At 36.0% G+C, this 13,919-nt stretch overlaps 1 protein-coding gene across 4 annotated transcripts in view; it reads left to right on the top strand.

The window, feature by feature from the left end:
• The first annotated feature begins 4,264 nt into the window (after window positions 1-4,264).
• The window catches only part of gpatch1 (G patch domain containing 1), a 29,099-nt gene continuing 19,444 nt past the window's right edge, over window positions 4,265-13,919 (top strand). For 2 of the 4 annotated variants that reach the window (XM_061963767.2, XM_061963765.2), the window contains exons 1-6: window positions 4,265-4,398; window positions 7,853-7,987; window positions 8,099-8,184; window positions 8,250-8,404; window positions 8,467-8,564; window positions 8,635-8,696. In XM_061963767.2, the coding sequence (XP_061819751.2) occupies window positions 4,329-4,398; window positions 7,853-7,987; window positions 8,099-8,184; window positions 8,250-8,404; window positions 8,467-8,564; window positions 8,635-8,696 (606 nt within the window). In that variant the 5' untranslated portion in view covers window positions 4,265-4,328. The remainder of the gene's footprint in view (window positions 4,399-7,852; window positions 7,988-8,098; window positions 8,185-8,249; window positions 8,405-8,466; window positions 8,565-8,634; window positions 8,697-13,919) is intronic. The other 2 variants (XM_061963768.2, XM_061963766.2) reach the window with 1 other exon arrangement.

The raw sequence follows: 13,919 nt of genomic DNA, 5'->3' as shown, positions 1-13,919 counted from the left end.
ACGTCTCTGTCCTGTTCCTCAGCCGTGCATACTCCTTCTTGGCGGCCTCAACACGAGGAGGTCAAAGGTCATTTTAGGATGTGATCCGCCTCATCGAGATGACGTCGTCACAAAGCCAAATAAAAACAAAGGTGTATTTAAGTATCCAATTGCCTAAATGCGACATTTATGACAAATATTGTTTTTTTCTGTTTCTTGAGTAGAGAAGTTTGTTCTTAAGCAGAAATGCTGTCAACCCTGTGCAGACAGCGCCGTCTGGTGGTCTATTTGGAAGCTGACATCTTTTTTTCCCCGTCCCACTCAGGGGTCAACAACCCAAAATGTTGGAAGAGCCATATTGGACCAAAAAAAAAATATTACATAAGTGTTATAATGAAGGCAACACAAGATGTAAGTGTCTATATTAGCTATATTAGCCTACTATCAAAGGCTGATGCAAATCTTGGTTGACAGAAATGTTGTATTTTAATTTTTATTCTACACATTTTTGCAACATTGGAAATCATTAGTAAAATGGAGGCTTCGCAGAGGGTGAGATAACTCCTGGAAATGACTGTCTTAGAATGGCCAAAGGTATATAGATGTGTGTGTCCAAGTTTAAGGAAGCGGCAGGCTGTCGTCTTCTTCTAATGGATTTATTACAATCTTTGCATGGTGGGTAACGTTCGCTGTGGTCTGGAACAACATGGCACACAAACAATGAGAAATGCAGCCAATATTACATACAGATAATCCTGTGAGAAGCCTCCATTCTACTAATGATTTCCATCCATCCATCCATCCATCTTCTTCCGCTTATCCGAGGTCAGGTCGCAGGGGCAGCAGCCTAAACAGGGAAGCCCAGACTTCCCTCTCCCCAGCCAGCTCCTCCCGGGGGATCCCGAGGCGTTCCCAGGCCAGCCGGGAGACATAGTCTTCCCAACGTGTCCTGGATCCACCTGAACACCTCCCTAGGGAGGTGTTCAGGTGGCATGCTGACCAGATGCCCGAAACATTTCATCTGGCTTTGCAACGTTGCAAAAATGTGTAGAATAAAAACATTTCTGTCAACGAAGATTTGTGTCACTTACATCATGTGTAATTATTACATTAATTAAAACACTTATATAAGGCTTTTATTTTTTTTGCAGCTGTAGACAGATTTTTATTTTTTATTTTTTGGTCCAATATGGCTCTTTCAACATTTTGGGTTGCCAACCCCTGCTTTTGTCACACCGCGGTGAGGGATGTCTTGTCTTGGTTTTTTCTGTCTTGTGATTTGCATGTTTTAGTTTGAAAAGTAACTCTCCTCTCGTTTCAGGTCACTTGCCCTTCCTTTTGTGTCATCAGTCTGACGTCATCCCTGTTCCCTGATTGTTTCCACCTGTTCCCTATTACCCTCATGTGTCTTATAAGCCCACTCCTCCCATTGTTCTGTGCCAGATTGTCTCGTTTATTCGTGCTCTCTAGCATCCATGCCCATGTCCATGCCTTGCCTTACCTTGCCTTACCTTGCCTCGTCTTTTACTTATGTTCCTTGATCCTGAATCCCTTCTTGCTATTTTGAGTTTTCCTTTATTCCTCCTCAGCAGAGTGATTTTTTGTTATTTAGTTTATTCAGCCGAAGTGGTGAGTTATCAGTTATTTTTCATTTCTTTCCTCAAATTTTTGAGTGACAATTTTTGTTATACTTTATTAGATTAGATGGTGTAGAATTTTTCATAGCTGTTGTTTCTTCCTCCTGTTGCAGCGTTTTTTTGTTAATACATTTTATAGCATATACGGCGCCAATTATAGTTCGTCTTTGTTTTTGTGTTTTCCTCCTTTCGGAGTGATTTTCGGTTGTTCCTATTTTTTTGAACCTTTTTCGCCGATTAGTTTTTTGGTTAAATAGATATATTAATTCCTTGACTTTGGATGTGAAAGGAAGCTGTCAAAATAAAAGCCTGTCAAAGTTCCCTACTCTGCATCTGAGTCCTATCCTTTTTACCAAGCCTGACAGCTTTAGAGTAATTAAGCCAAAAAGTGAATCCAAATAAATTAAATAAATTAATATTAAAAAAAAAAAATACAATTAAATAATTCTACTTTTTACATTTTTTAAAATGCTTAGTTTTTTTTATTTAAAAAAGTTAATCAAAGTGCTGCTAAATTCTCTTTAACTCATATTCTCATCCAGTTGCTAGTCGGGTAGCAGTACCGGCTGCGTCCTGAGTCCGCTGCTGTTCACGTTGATGACCCATGACTGCTGCGCCAGGTCCACTACTAACCATACTGTGAAGCATGCGGACGACACAACAGTAGTGGGCCTCATCCGTGACAACAACGACATGGACTACAGGGAGGAGGTAAAACATCTGGTTGACTGGTGCAGAACCAACAACCTGGTCCTGAAAGTCGACAAGACCAAGGAGTTCATCGTGAACTTCAGGAGGCACCAGTCCAGCCACACTCCACTCTTCATCAATGGTACAGCAGTGGAGATCATAAGCAGCACCAAGTTCCTGGGGGTGCAGATAACTGACAATATGACCTGGTCCCTACACTCTTGTAAAAAGAGCTCAGCAGCGCATTTACTTTTTGCATCGGATGAAAAGAACACAGCTCCCTCGTCCCACTCTCAGCACATTCTACAGAGGCACTATAGAGAGCCTACTGACCAACTGCATCTCTGTCTGGACTGGAGCCTGCAATGCCTCAGACTGGAAGTCTCTGCAGAGAGTGTTGAGGACGGCGGAAAAGATCATCAGGACTCCTCTTCCTCCTATCCAGGAAATCGCAAAAAGCCACTGCCTGACCAGGGCTCAGTAAATCTGTAGCGACTCCTCCCACCCCCACCCAGGACTGTTTTCACTGCTGTACGCTAGAAAGAGGTTCCGCAGCCTCCGTAGCAGAACTTCCAGGTTCTGTAACAGCTTCTTCCCCCAGGCCATAAGACTCTTGAACACATTAAAGTTAAAGTACCAATGATCGTCACACACACACTAGGTGTGGTGAAATTATTCTCTACATTCGACTCATCACCCCTGATCCCCCAATGGGAGGTGAGGGGAGCAGTGGGCAGCAGCGGTGGCCACGCCCGGGAATCATTTTTGGTGATTCAACCCACAATTCCAACCCGTGATGCTGAGTGCCAAGCAGGGAGGTAATGGGTCCCATTTTTATAATCTTTGGTATGACTCGGCCGGGGTTTGAACTCACAACCTACCAATCTCAGGGCGGACACTCTAACCCAGTGGTTCTTGACCTTGTTGGATGTACCGAACCCCACCAGTTTCATAAGCGCATTCACCGAACCCTTCTTAGTGAAATTTTTTTTTTCAAAATTAAGACAGAGTTATATGTTTTTGGTAACACTTTAGTATGGGGAACATATTCTAAGTAACAAAGACTTAATTTAGAGGTTTTTTTGGACACTAGGGGAACATATTCTAAGTAACAAAGACTTAATTTAGAGTTTTTTGGACACTAGGGGAACATATTCTAAGTAACAAAGACTTAATTTAGAGTTATTTGGTTAGGGTTAGGGTTAGAGGGTTAGGGCCAGGGTTAGGGTTATAATAAGGCCGTGCCGAATAAGGCATTAATAAGTACTTAATAATGACTAGTTAAGAGCCAATGTGTTACTAATTTGCATGTAAATAAGCAACCAATTAATGGTGAATATGTTCCCCATACTAAAGTGTTACCATGTTTTTTTACTGGTGCACAAAATGAACCGTGCATGAACATCACCTTGTTCAAAGAACAAAACCAACACAGTGTGCAAATCAGTCTGACTTCTGCAGTTGCCGTATCCGTAATACGCCGATAGGAAGAAGTTTTTATTTACACGATGAGTCGGGTGGGTCTTGACCTCCGCCGAACCCCTGAGCCCGACTCACCGAACCCCTAGGGTTCGATCGAACCCAGGTTAAGAACCACTGCTCTAACCACTAGGCTACTGAGTAGTACATCATAATAATGCCCTCAATTCCCCCCCCCCCCAAAATGGATTAACTCGCTGGAATATAAAGACAATATAACATACATCCATAAACCTGGATGCATATGCAAAAGTGCAATATATTTATCTGTACAGTAATCTATTTATTTATATCTGCATTCTGCACCTTATTGCTCTTGTATCCTGCACTACCATGAGCTAATGCAACAACATTTCGTTCTTATCTGTACTGTAAAGTTCAAATTTGAATGACAATAAAAGGAAGTCTAAGTCTAAGTACTGTATATGGGTTGAAACTTGTAGTTCCACCAACTCAACGCCAGATGTCACTCTGCCACTTTGGTTCAGACTTGCTCCTAGAAGTGTTTTGTCCTTCCGCGGCCGCCGTACTTGCGATAGCAACATGGCGGCTGACGGTGGCTGCCCCAAGGATTTTGTGGTGTATGGGACTCCCCTGGAGCCTCTGGAAGACGGTAAACGATGTCTGCGGCAGGTTTTTTTGCATTTCTCAGTGATTTGTGTGACAAGAAGTATTTAGAATGACGCCAAGTGTAAGAATAACGTTGTCGTGTGGCGCTGTGACATGTTAGCTTAGCTGAGCGTGAGGCACACACTCCAAGTGTATGTTAATGTGATGACGTTATCGTTATTCATAAATATATATAACACATAAAGGAGATATATTTAGGAGTGTGTGAGCGGCAGATCGTGCATTCATGTTGTTTGACATGTGTGTGTGTGTGTGTGTGTGTGTGTGTGTGTGTGTGTGTGTGTGTGTGTGTGTACGTACACAGTAGTTTTATGGATAAGTAGGGACAAGCGGCAAAAAATGGATGGATGGATGTTATGTGTTTGTCACACTGATGTGAGTTTATGTTATCCCAAATTGTTTGTGTTATGCTGAAGTTGTTTTGTTGTTTTGAGTAGTGTTGTCCCGATACCAATATTTTGGTACCGGTACCAAAATATATTTTGGTACTTGTCGGTACTTTTCTAAATAAAGGGGACCACAGAAAATGTCATTATTGGCTTTATTTTAACAAAAAAAAATCTTACGGTACATTAAACATATGTTTCTTGTTGCAAGTTTGTCCTTAAATAAAATAGTGAACATACTGGACAACTTGTCTTTTATTAGTAAGTAAACAAACAAAGGCTCCTAATTTAGTCTGCTGACATATGTAGTAACATATTGTGTCATTTTCCATTCTATTATTTTGTCAAAATTATTAAGGACAAGTGGTAGAAAATGAATTATTAATCCACTTGTTCATTAACTGTTAATATCTGGTTATTTTCTTTGTTAACATGTTCTATCTACACTTCTGTTAAAATGTAATAATCACTTATTCTTCTGTTTTTTTGTTACTTTACATTAGTTTTGGATGATACCATAAATTTGGGTATCGATCCGATACCAAGTAGTTACAGGATCATACATTGGTCATATTCAAAGTCCTCATGTGTCCAGGGACATATTTCCTGAGTTTATAAACATAATATTAAAAAAACCCCAACGAAATAAGATTTTGTGATGCTAAAAAATATCGATGTATTCATAGTAGTATCGACTAGATAAGCTCCTGTACTTGGTATCATTACAGTGGATGTTAGGTAGATCCACCAATGGCGTTTGTTTATATTGTAGCGTCCCGGGAGAGTTGGTGCTGCAGGGAATTCTGGGAATTTGTTCTGTAGTGTTTATGTTGTGTTGCGGTGCAAATATTCTCCCAAAATGTGTTTGTCATTGTTGTATAGTGGTGGCAAGGCATACTTGGTCAACAGCCATACAGGTCACACTAAGGATGGCTGTATACACAACTTTAACACTGTTACAAATATGCGCCACACTGTGAAGCCACACCAAACAAGAATGACAAACACATTTCGAGAGAACATCCGCACCGTAACACAACATAAACACAACAGAACAAATACCCAGAACCCCTTGCAGCACTAACTCTTCCGGGACGCTACAATATACACCCCCGCTACACCCCCCCTCCCCCACTTCAGCCCCGCTACCACCAACCCCGCCCACCTCAACCTCCTCATGCTCTCTCAGGGAGAGCATGTCCCAAATTCCAAGCTGTTGTTTTGAGGCATGTTAAAAAAAATAATGCACTTTGTGACTTCAATAATAAATATGGCAGTGCCATGTTGGCACTTTTTTCCATAACTTGAGTTGATTTATTTTGGAAAACCTTGTTACATTGTTTAATGCATCCAGCGGGACATCACAGCAAAATTAGGCATAATAATGTGTTAATTCCACGACTGTATGTATCGGTATCGGTTGATATCGGAATCGGTAATTAAGAGTTGGACAATATCGGAATATCGGATATCGGCAAAAAAGCCATTATAGGACATTTCTACATTTAACTGATACAAAATGAAACCAGCACTCCTAGAAATGCTATCGAACCAATAACATAATGACGTGAATCAGAGCTGTTGAGACGAGTGATGAGTGCCAAGCTCATCCACTCTGTCACGCAGCCTAACAGAATTGCTATTGCAACATCCAGTGGACACATTTAGAACAGCAGTTTTTTTTTCATTAAAAATTGCAGCTTATTTTTATACTTAGTAAACTCATCTCGTATGTTTGAACTAAAGTATCAAAAGTAGACATGCTCGATAATGGCTTTTTTTTTTTACCGATTTCCGATATTGTCCAACTCTTAATTACCGATTCCAAAATCAACCGATACCAATATATACAGTCGTGGAATTAACACATTATTATGCCTAATTTTGTTGTGATGCCCCGCTGGATGCATTAAACAATGTAACTTTACCATGAATTGATTAACGTGGACCCCGACTTCAACAAGTTGAAAAACTTATTCGGGTGTTACCATTTAGTGGTCAATTGTACGGAATATGTACTGTACTGTGCAATCTACTAATACAAGTTTCAATCAATCAATCAAAAACAAGGTTTTCCAAAATAGGAGAACAACTTCAACTCCAGTTACGGAAAAAAATGCCAACATGGCACTGCCATAGGGGTTGGATGTAGCGGGGGTGTATATTGTAGCGTCCCGAAAGAGTTAGTGCAGCAAGGGGTTCTGGGTATTTGTTCTGTTGTGTTTTTTTATGCAGATAATGCGGTCATATATTGTTCATCCCCCACAGTTCCCCCCAACATTTGAAGTCCTGCAATCTGCTTTTGATGTTGTTCAGTCCCAGTTGACTCAGCTGAAACTTGTACTAAATGCAGAGAAATCTAAGGCATGCTTGCCAACCTTGAGACCTCCGAATTCGGGAGATTGGGGGGGGTGTTTGGTGGTAGCGGGGGTGTATATTGTAGCGTCCCGGAAGAGTTAGTGCTGCAAGGGGTTCTGGGTATTTGTTCTATTGTGTTTATGTTGTGTTACAGTGAGGATGTTCTCCCGAAATGTGTTTGTCATTCTTGTTTGGTGTGGGTTCACAGTGTGGCGCATATTTGTAACAGTGTTAAAGTTGTTTATGCGGCCACCCTCAGTGTGACCTGTATGGCTGTTGCATTCACTTATGTGTGTGTAAAAGCCGCATATATTATGTGACTGGTCCGGCACGCTGTTTGTAGGAAGGAAAAGCGGACGTGACGACAGGTTGTAGAGGACGCTAAAGGCAGTGCCTTTAAGGCACGCCCCCAATAATGTTGTCCGGGTGGAAATTCGGGAGAATGGTTGTCCCGGGAGATTTTCGGGAGGGGCGCTGAAATTCGTGAGTCTCCCGGGAATATCGGGAGGTGGAAACCGATACCGATAATTTTTGATATTATACTTTAAAGCATTTATCGGCATCTCTAATCAAAAGTATTAATATTTTGATTTGAGAATCGATATTAGAGCATCAAGATCTGGTATCGGTGGTATCGATGTTTCAGTGTCGAACTGCGCATCACTAACACTGACATGTGCGCTTGTGTTTCAGACGAGGGCCCAAAGAAGCCAATCCCCCTCCACGAGCAGACGGTCAAGGATGAAAAGGGGCGGTACCAGAGGTTCCATGGCGCCTTCACCGGAGGCTTCTCCGCTGGTTATTACAACACTGTGGGCTCCAAAGAAGGTCAGCTCACTTCTTGCGGAAAAAACCTTCTGAGGACTTGATGAGGCCGATTGTCATGGAGCGTGACGTTCAACAGTCACATGTGTGCTTCTCATGCCGTTTTGACTTCAGGGTGGACGCCGTCGACTTTTGTGTCGTCAAGGCAACAGAAGGGGGACAAGCATCATGCCACACCAGAAGACTTCATGGATGAGGAGGTACGATCCCCGCCGCCTTTTTACTGTGACGTTGCTGACCGGCGTGTTGTTGTTGCTGCCCTCAGGACATGGGCGAGCACGGCATCGCTCCCGCCCAAATCACCACCACACAGCCGTTTGCGTCCAGCCACAACGCCGGCGACAAGGCGAGGGCGGTGAACGCGCAGACGGCGGTCATCCCCGGGGACACTTTGCTGGAGGAGCTGATCGCCCCAGCCAGGTAGCTGCCGCAGACAGACTGAGAAAGAATCCGGTGGAATTGATGGTGTTCTTGTGCGCCAGGTCTTCGGTGGGCGTGGAGCTCCTGACGAGGATGGGCTGGAAACCGGGACAAGGGGTGGGGCCTCGTGTGAAGAGGAGGGCTCGCCGCCAACACACAGGTAAGGTTTGGATGAGCTGCCACGCCACCGTGATGGATGTTTGAGCAAAAAGTGATGTTTCACACGCCAGCAGACAGCGCCGTCAGAGTGTACGGCTGTGCTCCGCCCCCCAACGGCTCGGAGGGTTCAGAGGTAAGTGATCCATCTATTTATTTGATTGTATGTAAATGTTGAATATTATAAATAAAGGTATTAAAAATATTAAATAAAAATAAAAAAAGATGATTCTTGTATTTGTTACCTTCTTGAGACCTCCAAAAAATGGCTACCTCTTTAGGACCACCCCTTCGGAATATATATAAAGATGTGTATTTACAACATTAATAATATATACATACTATGCAAATATAAAAAAGCTTGTTGTGAAAAAGGAGTTGGAATTTCACAATAAAAAGGTCACAATTTCACAAGAACAACTTAGAATTTTGGCGGTACTATAATAAAAGTCGTAATTTTACTCAACGCAAGTCAACGTTTTACAAGAAAAACTGAACATTTGTGCAATATTATAGTAAAAATTTGAATTTTTCTTAAAAGTCGCAATTTTATAAGAAAACTTAATATTGGCAATATTATAATAGTAATTGGAAATTTTACTTGGCAAAATGATGACAATCATTTTGCTCCAAAAATTTCATATTTTACAAGAACAACAGAAAAATTGGCAATATTGTGATAAAAGTCAGAATTTTATATGACAACTGAAAAGAAACAGAAAGAACTCCCTGGCGCTGTTTTGTACTGTTACTGTACTTGTTTTGATTATTATTATTTCTTTGATTGTATGTAAATGTTGAATATTATAAATAAAGGTTTTGAAAAAAAAAAAAAAAGATGATTCTTATATTCTTGAGACCTCCAAAAAATGGCTACCTCTTTAAGACCACCCTTTCGGAATATATATAAAGATTTGTATTTACAACATTAATAATATATACATACTATGCAAATATAAAGAAGTTTGTTGTGAAAAATTAGTTGGAATTTCACAAGAAAAAGGTCACAATTTCACAAGAAAAACTTAGAATTTTGGCGGTACTTTAATAAAAGTCGTAATTTTACTCAACGCAAGTCAACATTTTACAAGAAAAACTGAACATTTGTGCAATATTATAGTGAAAATTGGAATTTTACTTAATAAAAGTCACAATTTTATAAGAAAACTTAATAATGTTGGCAATATTATAATAGTAATTGGAAATTTTACTCCAAAAATGTTATATTTTACAAGAACAACAGAAAAATTGGCAATATTGTGATAAAAGTCAGAATTTTATATGACAACTGTCACCATTTTGCATTAAAAAGTAATAATTTTACATAAAAAATTTAAATTTTATGAGAAAATAATGCAATATTACAGAAACAGAAAGAACTCCCTGGCGCTGTTTTGATTATTATTATTTCTTTGATTGTATGTAAATGTTGAATATTATAAATAAAGGTTTTGAAAAAAGAAAAGAAAAAGATGATTCTTATATTCTTGAGACCTCCAAAAAATGGCTACCTCTTTAAGACCACCCTTTCGGAATATATATAAAGATTTGTATTTACAACATTAATAATATATACATACTATGCAAATATAAAAAAGTTTGTTGTGAAAAATGAGTTGGAATTTCACAAGAAAAAGGTCACAATTTCACAAGAAAAACTTAGAATTTTGGCGGTACTATAATAAAAGTCGTAATTTTACTCAACGCAAGTCAAAATTTTACAAGAAAAACTGAACATTTGTGCAATATTATAGTAAAAATTTGAATTTTACTTAATAAAAGTCACAATTTTATAAGAAAACTTAATAATGTTGGCAATATTGTAATAGTAATTGGAAATTTTACTTGGCAAAATGATGACAAAGTCATCATTTTACTCCAAAAATTTCATATTTTACAAGAACAACAGAAAAATTGGCAATATTGTAATAAAAGTCAGAATTTTATATGACAACTGTCACCATTTTGCATTAAAAAGTAATAATTTTACATAAAAAATTTACATTTTATGAGAAAATAGTGCAATATTACAGAAACAGAAAGAACTCCCTGGCGCTGTTTTGTACTGTTACTGTACTTGTTTTGATTATTATTATTTCTTTGATTGTATGTAAATGTTGAATATTATAAATAAAGGTTTTGGAAAAAAAAAAAAAGATGATTCTTATATTCTTGAGACCTCCAAAAAATGGCTACCTCTTTAAGACCACCCTTTCGGAATATATATAAAGATTTGTATTTACAACATTAATAATATATACATACTATGCAAATATAAAGAAGTTTGTTGTGAAAAATTAGTTGGAATTTCACAAGAAAAAGGTCACATTTTACAAGAAAAACTGAACATTTGTGCAATATTATAGTGAAAATTGGAATTTTACTTAATAAAAGTCACAATTTTATAAGAAAACTTAATAATGTTGGCAATATTATAATAGTAATTGGAAATTTTACTCCAAAAATGTTATATTTTACAAGAACAACAGAAAAATTGGCAATATTGTGATAAAAGTCAGAATTTTATATGACAACTGTCACCATTTTGCATTAAAAAGTAATAATTTTACATAAAAAATTTAAATTTTATGAGAAAATAGTGCAATATTACAGAAACAGAAAGAACTCCCTGGCGCTGTTTTGATTATTATTATTTCTTTGATTGTATGTAAATGTTGAATATTATAAATAAAGGTTTTGAAAAAAGAAAAGAAAAAGATGATTCTTATATTCTTGAGACCTCCAAAAAATGGCTACCTCTTTAAGACCACCCTTTCGGAATATATATAAAGATTTGTATTTACAACATTAATAATATATACATACTATGCAAATATAAAAAAGTTTGTTGTGAAAAATGAGTTGGAATTTCACAAGAAAAAGGTCACAATTTCACAAGAAAAACTTAGAATTTTGGCGGTACTATAATAAAAGTCGTAATTTTACTCAACGCAAGTCAAAATTTTACAAGAAAAACTGAACATTTGTGCAATATTATAGTAAAAATTTGAATTTTACTTAATAAAAGTCACAATTTTATAAGAAAACTTAATAATGTTGGCAATATTGTAATAGTAATTGGAAATTTTACTTGGCAAAATGATGACAAAGTCATCATTTTACTCCAAAAATTTCATATTTTACAAGAACAACAGAAAAATTGGCAATATTGTAATAAAAGTCAGAATTTTATATGACAACTGTCTCCATTTTGCATTAAAAAGTAATAATTTTACATAAAAAATTTACATTTTATGAGAAAATAGTGCAATATTACAGAAACAGAAAGAACTCCCTGGCGCTGTTTTGTACTGTTACTGTACTTGTTTTGATTATTATTATTTCTTTGATTGTATGTAAATGTTGAATATTATAAATAAAGGTTTTGAAAAAAAAAAAAAGAAGATGATTCTTATATTCTTGAGACCTCCAAAAAATGGCTACCTCTTTAAGACCACCCTTTCGGAATATATATAAAGATTTGTATTTACAACATTAACAATATATACATACTATGCAAATATAAAGAAGTTTGTTGTGAAAAATTAGTTGGAATTTCACAAGAAAAAGGTCACAATTTCACAAGAAAAACTTAGAATTTTGGCGGTACTTTAATAAAAGTCGTAATTTTACTCAACGCAAGTCAACATTTTACAAGAAAAACTGAACATTTGTGCAATATTATAGTGAAAATTGGAATTTTACTTAATAAAAGTCACAATTTTATAAGAAAACTTAATAATGTTGGCAATATTATAATAGTAATTGGAAATTTTACTCCAAAAATGTTATATTTTACAAGAACAACAGAAAAATTGGCAATATTGTGATAAAAGTCAGAATTTTATATGACAACTGTCACCATTTTGCATTAAAAAGTAATAATTTTACATAAAAAATTTAAATTTTATGAGAAAATAGTGCAATATTACAGAAACAGAAAGAACTCCCTGGCGCTGTTTTGATTATTATTATTTCTTTGATTGTATGTAAATGTTGAATATTATAAATAAAGGTTTTGAAAAAAGAAAAGAAAAAGATGATTCTTATATTCTTGAGACCTCCAAAAAATGGCTACCTCTTTAAGACCACCCTTTCGGAATATATATAAAGATTTGTATTTACAACATTAATAATATATACATACTATGCAAATATAAAAAAGTTTGTTGTGAAAAATGAGTTGGAATTTCACAAGAAAAAGGTCACAATTTCACAAGAAAAACTTAGAATTTTGGCGGTACTATAATAAAAGTCGTAATTTTACTCAACGCAAGTCAAAATTTTACAAGAAAAACTGAACATTTGTGCAATATTATAGTAAAAATTTGAATTTTACTTAATAAAAGTCACAATTTTATAAGAAAACTTAATAATGTTGGCAATATTGTAATAGTAATTGGAAATTTTACTTGGCAAAATGATGACAAAGTCATCATTTTACTCCAAAAATTTCATATTTTACAAGAACAACAGAAAAATTGGCAATATTGTAATAAAAGTCAGAATTTTATATGACAACTGTCTCCATTTTGCATTAAAAAGTAATAATTTTACATAAAAAATTTACATTTTATGAGAAAATAGTGCAATATTACAGAAACAGAAAGAACTCCCTGGCGCTGTTTTGTACTGTTACTGTACTTGTTTTGATTATTATTATTTCTTTGATTGTATGTAAATGTTGAATATTATAAATAAAGGTTTTGAAAAAAAAAAAAAGAAGATGATTCTTATATTCTTGAGACCTCCAAAAAATGGCTACCTCTTTAAGACCACCCTTTCGGAATATATATAAAGATTTGTATTTACAACATTAACAATATATACATACTATGCAAATATAAAGAAGTTTGTTGTGAAAAATTAGTTGGAATTTCACAAGAAAAAGGTCACAATTTCACAAGAAAAACTTAGAATTTTGGCGGTACTTTAATAAAAGTCGTAATTTTACTCAACGCAAGTCAACATTTTACAAGAAAAACTGAACATTTGTGCAATATTATAGTGAAAATTGGAATTTTACTTAATAAAAGTCACAATTTTATAAGAAAACTTAATAATGTTGGCAATATTATAATAGTAATTGGAAATTTTACTCCAAAAATGTTATATTTTACAAGAACAACAGAAAAATTGGCAATATTGTGATAAAAGTCAGAATTTTATATGACAACTGTCACCATTTTGCATTAAAAAGTAATAATTTTACATAAAAAATTTAAATTTTATGAGAAAATAGTGCAATATTACAGAAACAGAAATAACTCCCTGGCGCTGTTTTGATTATTATTATTTCTTTGATTGTATGTAAATGTTGAATATTATAAATAAAGGTTTTGAAAAAAAAAAGAAAAAG

Source organism: Nerophis lumbriciformis, linkage group LG06 (genome assembly GCF_033978685.3).
Source record: "Nerophis lumbriciformis linkage group LG06, RoL_Nlum_v2.1, whole genome shotgun sequence".
Lineage (NCBI taxonomy): Eukaryota > Metazoa > Chordata > Actinopteri > Syngnathiformes > Syngnathidae > Nerophis > Nerophis lumbriciformis.
Note: the sequence above shows the minus strand (reverse complement) of the source record. Positions and strands in the feature narration are given on the sequence as shown.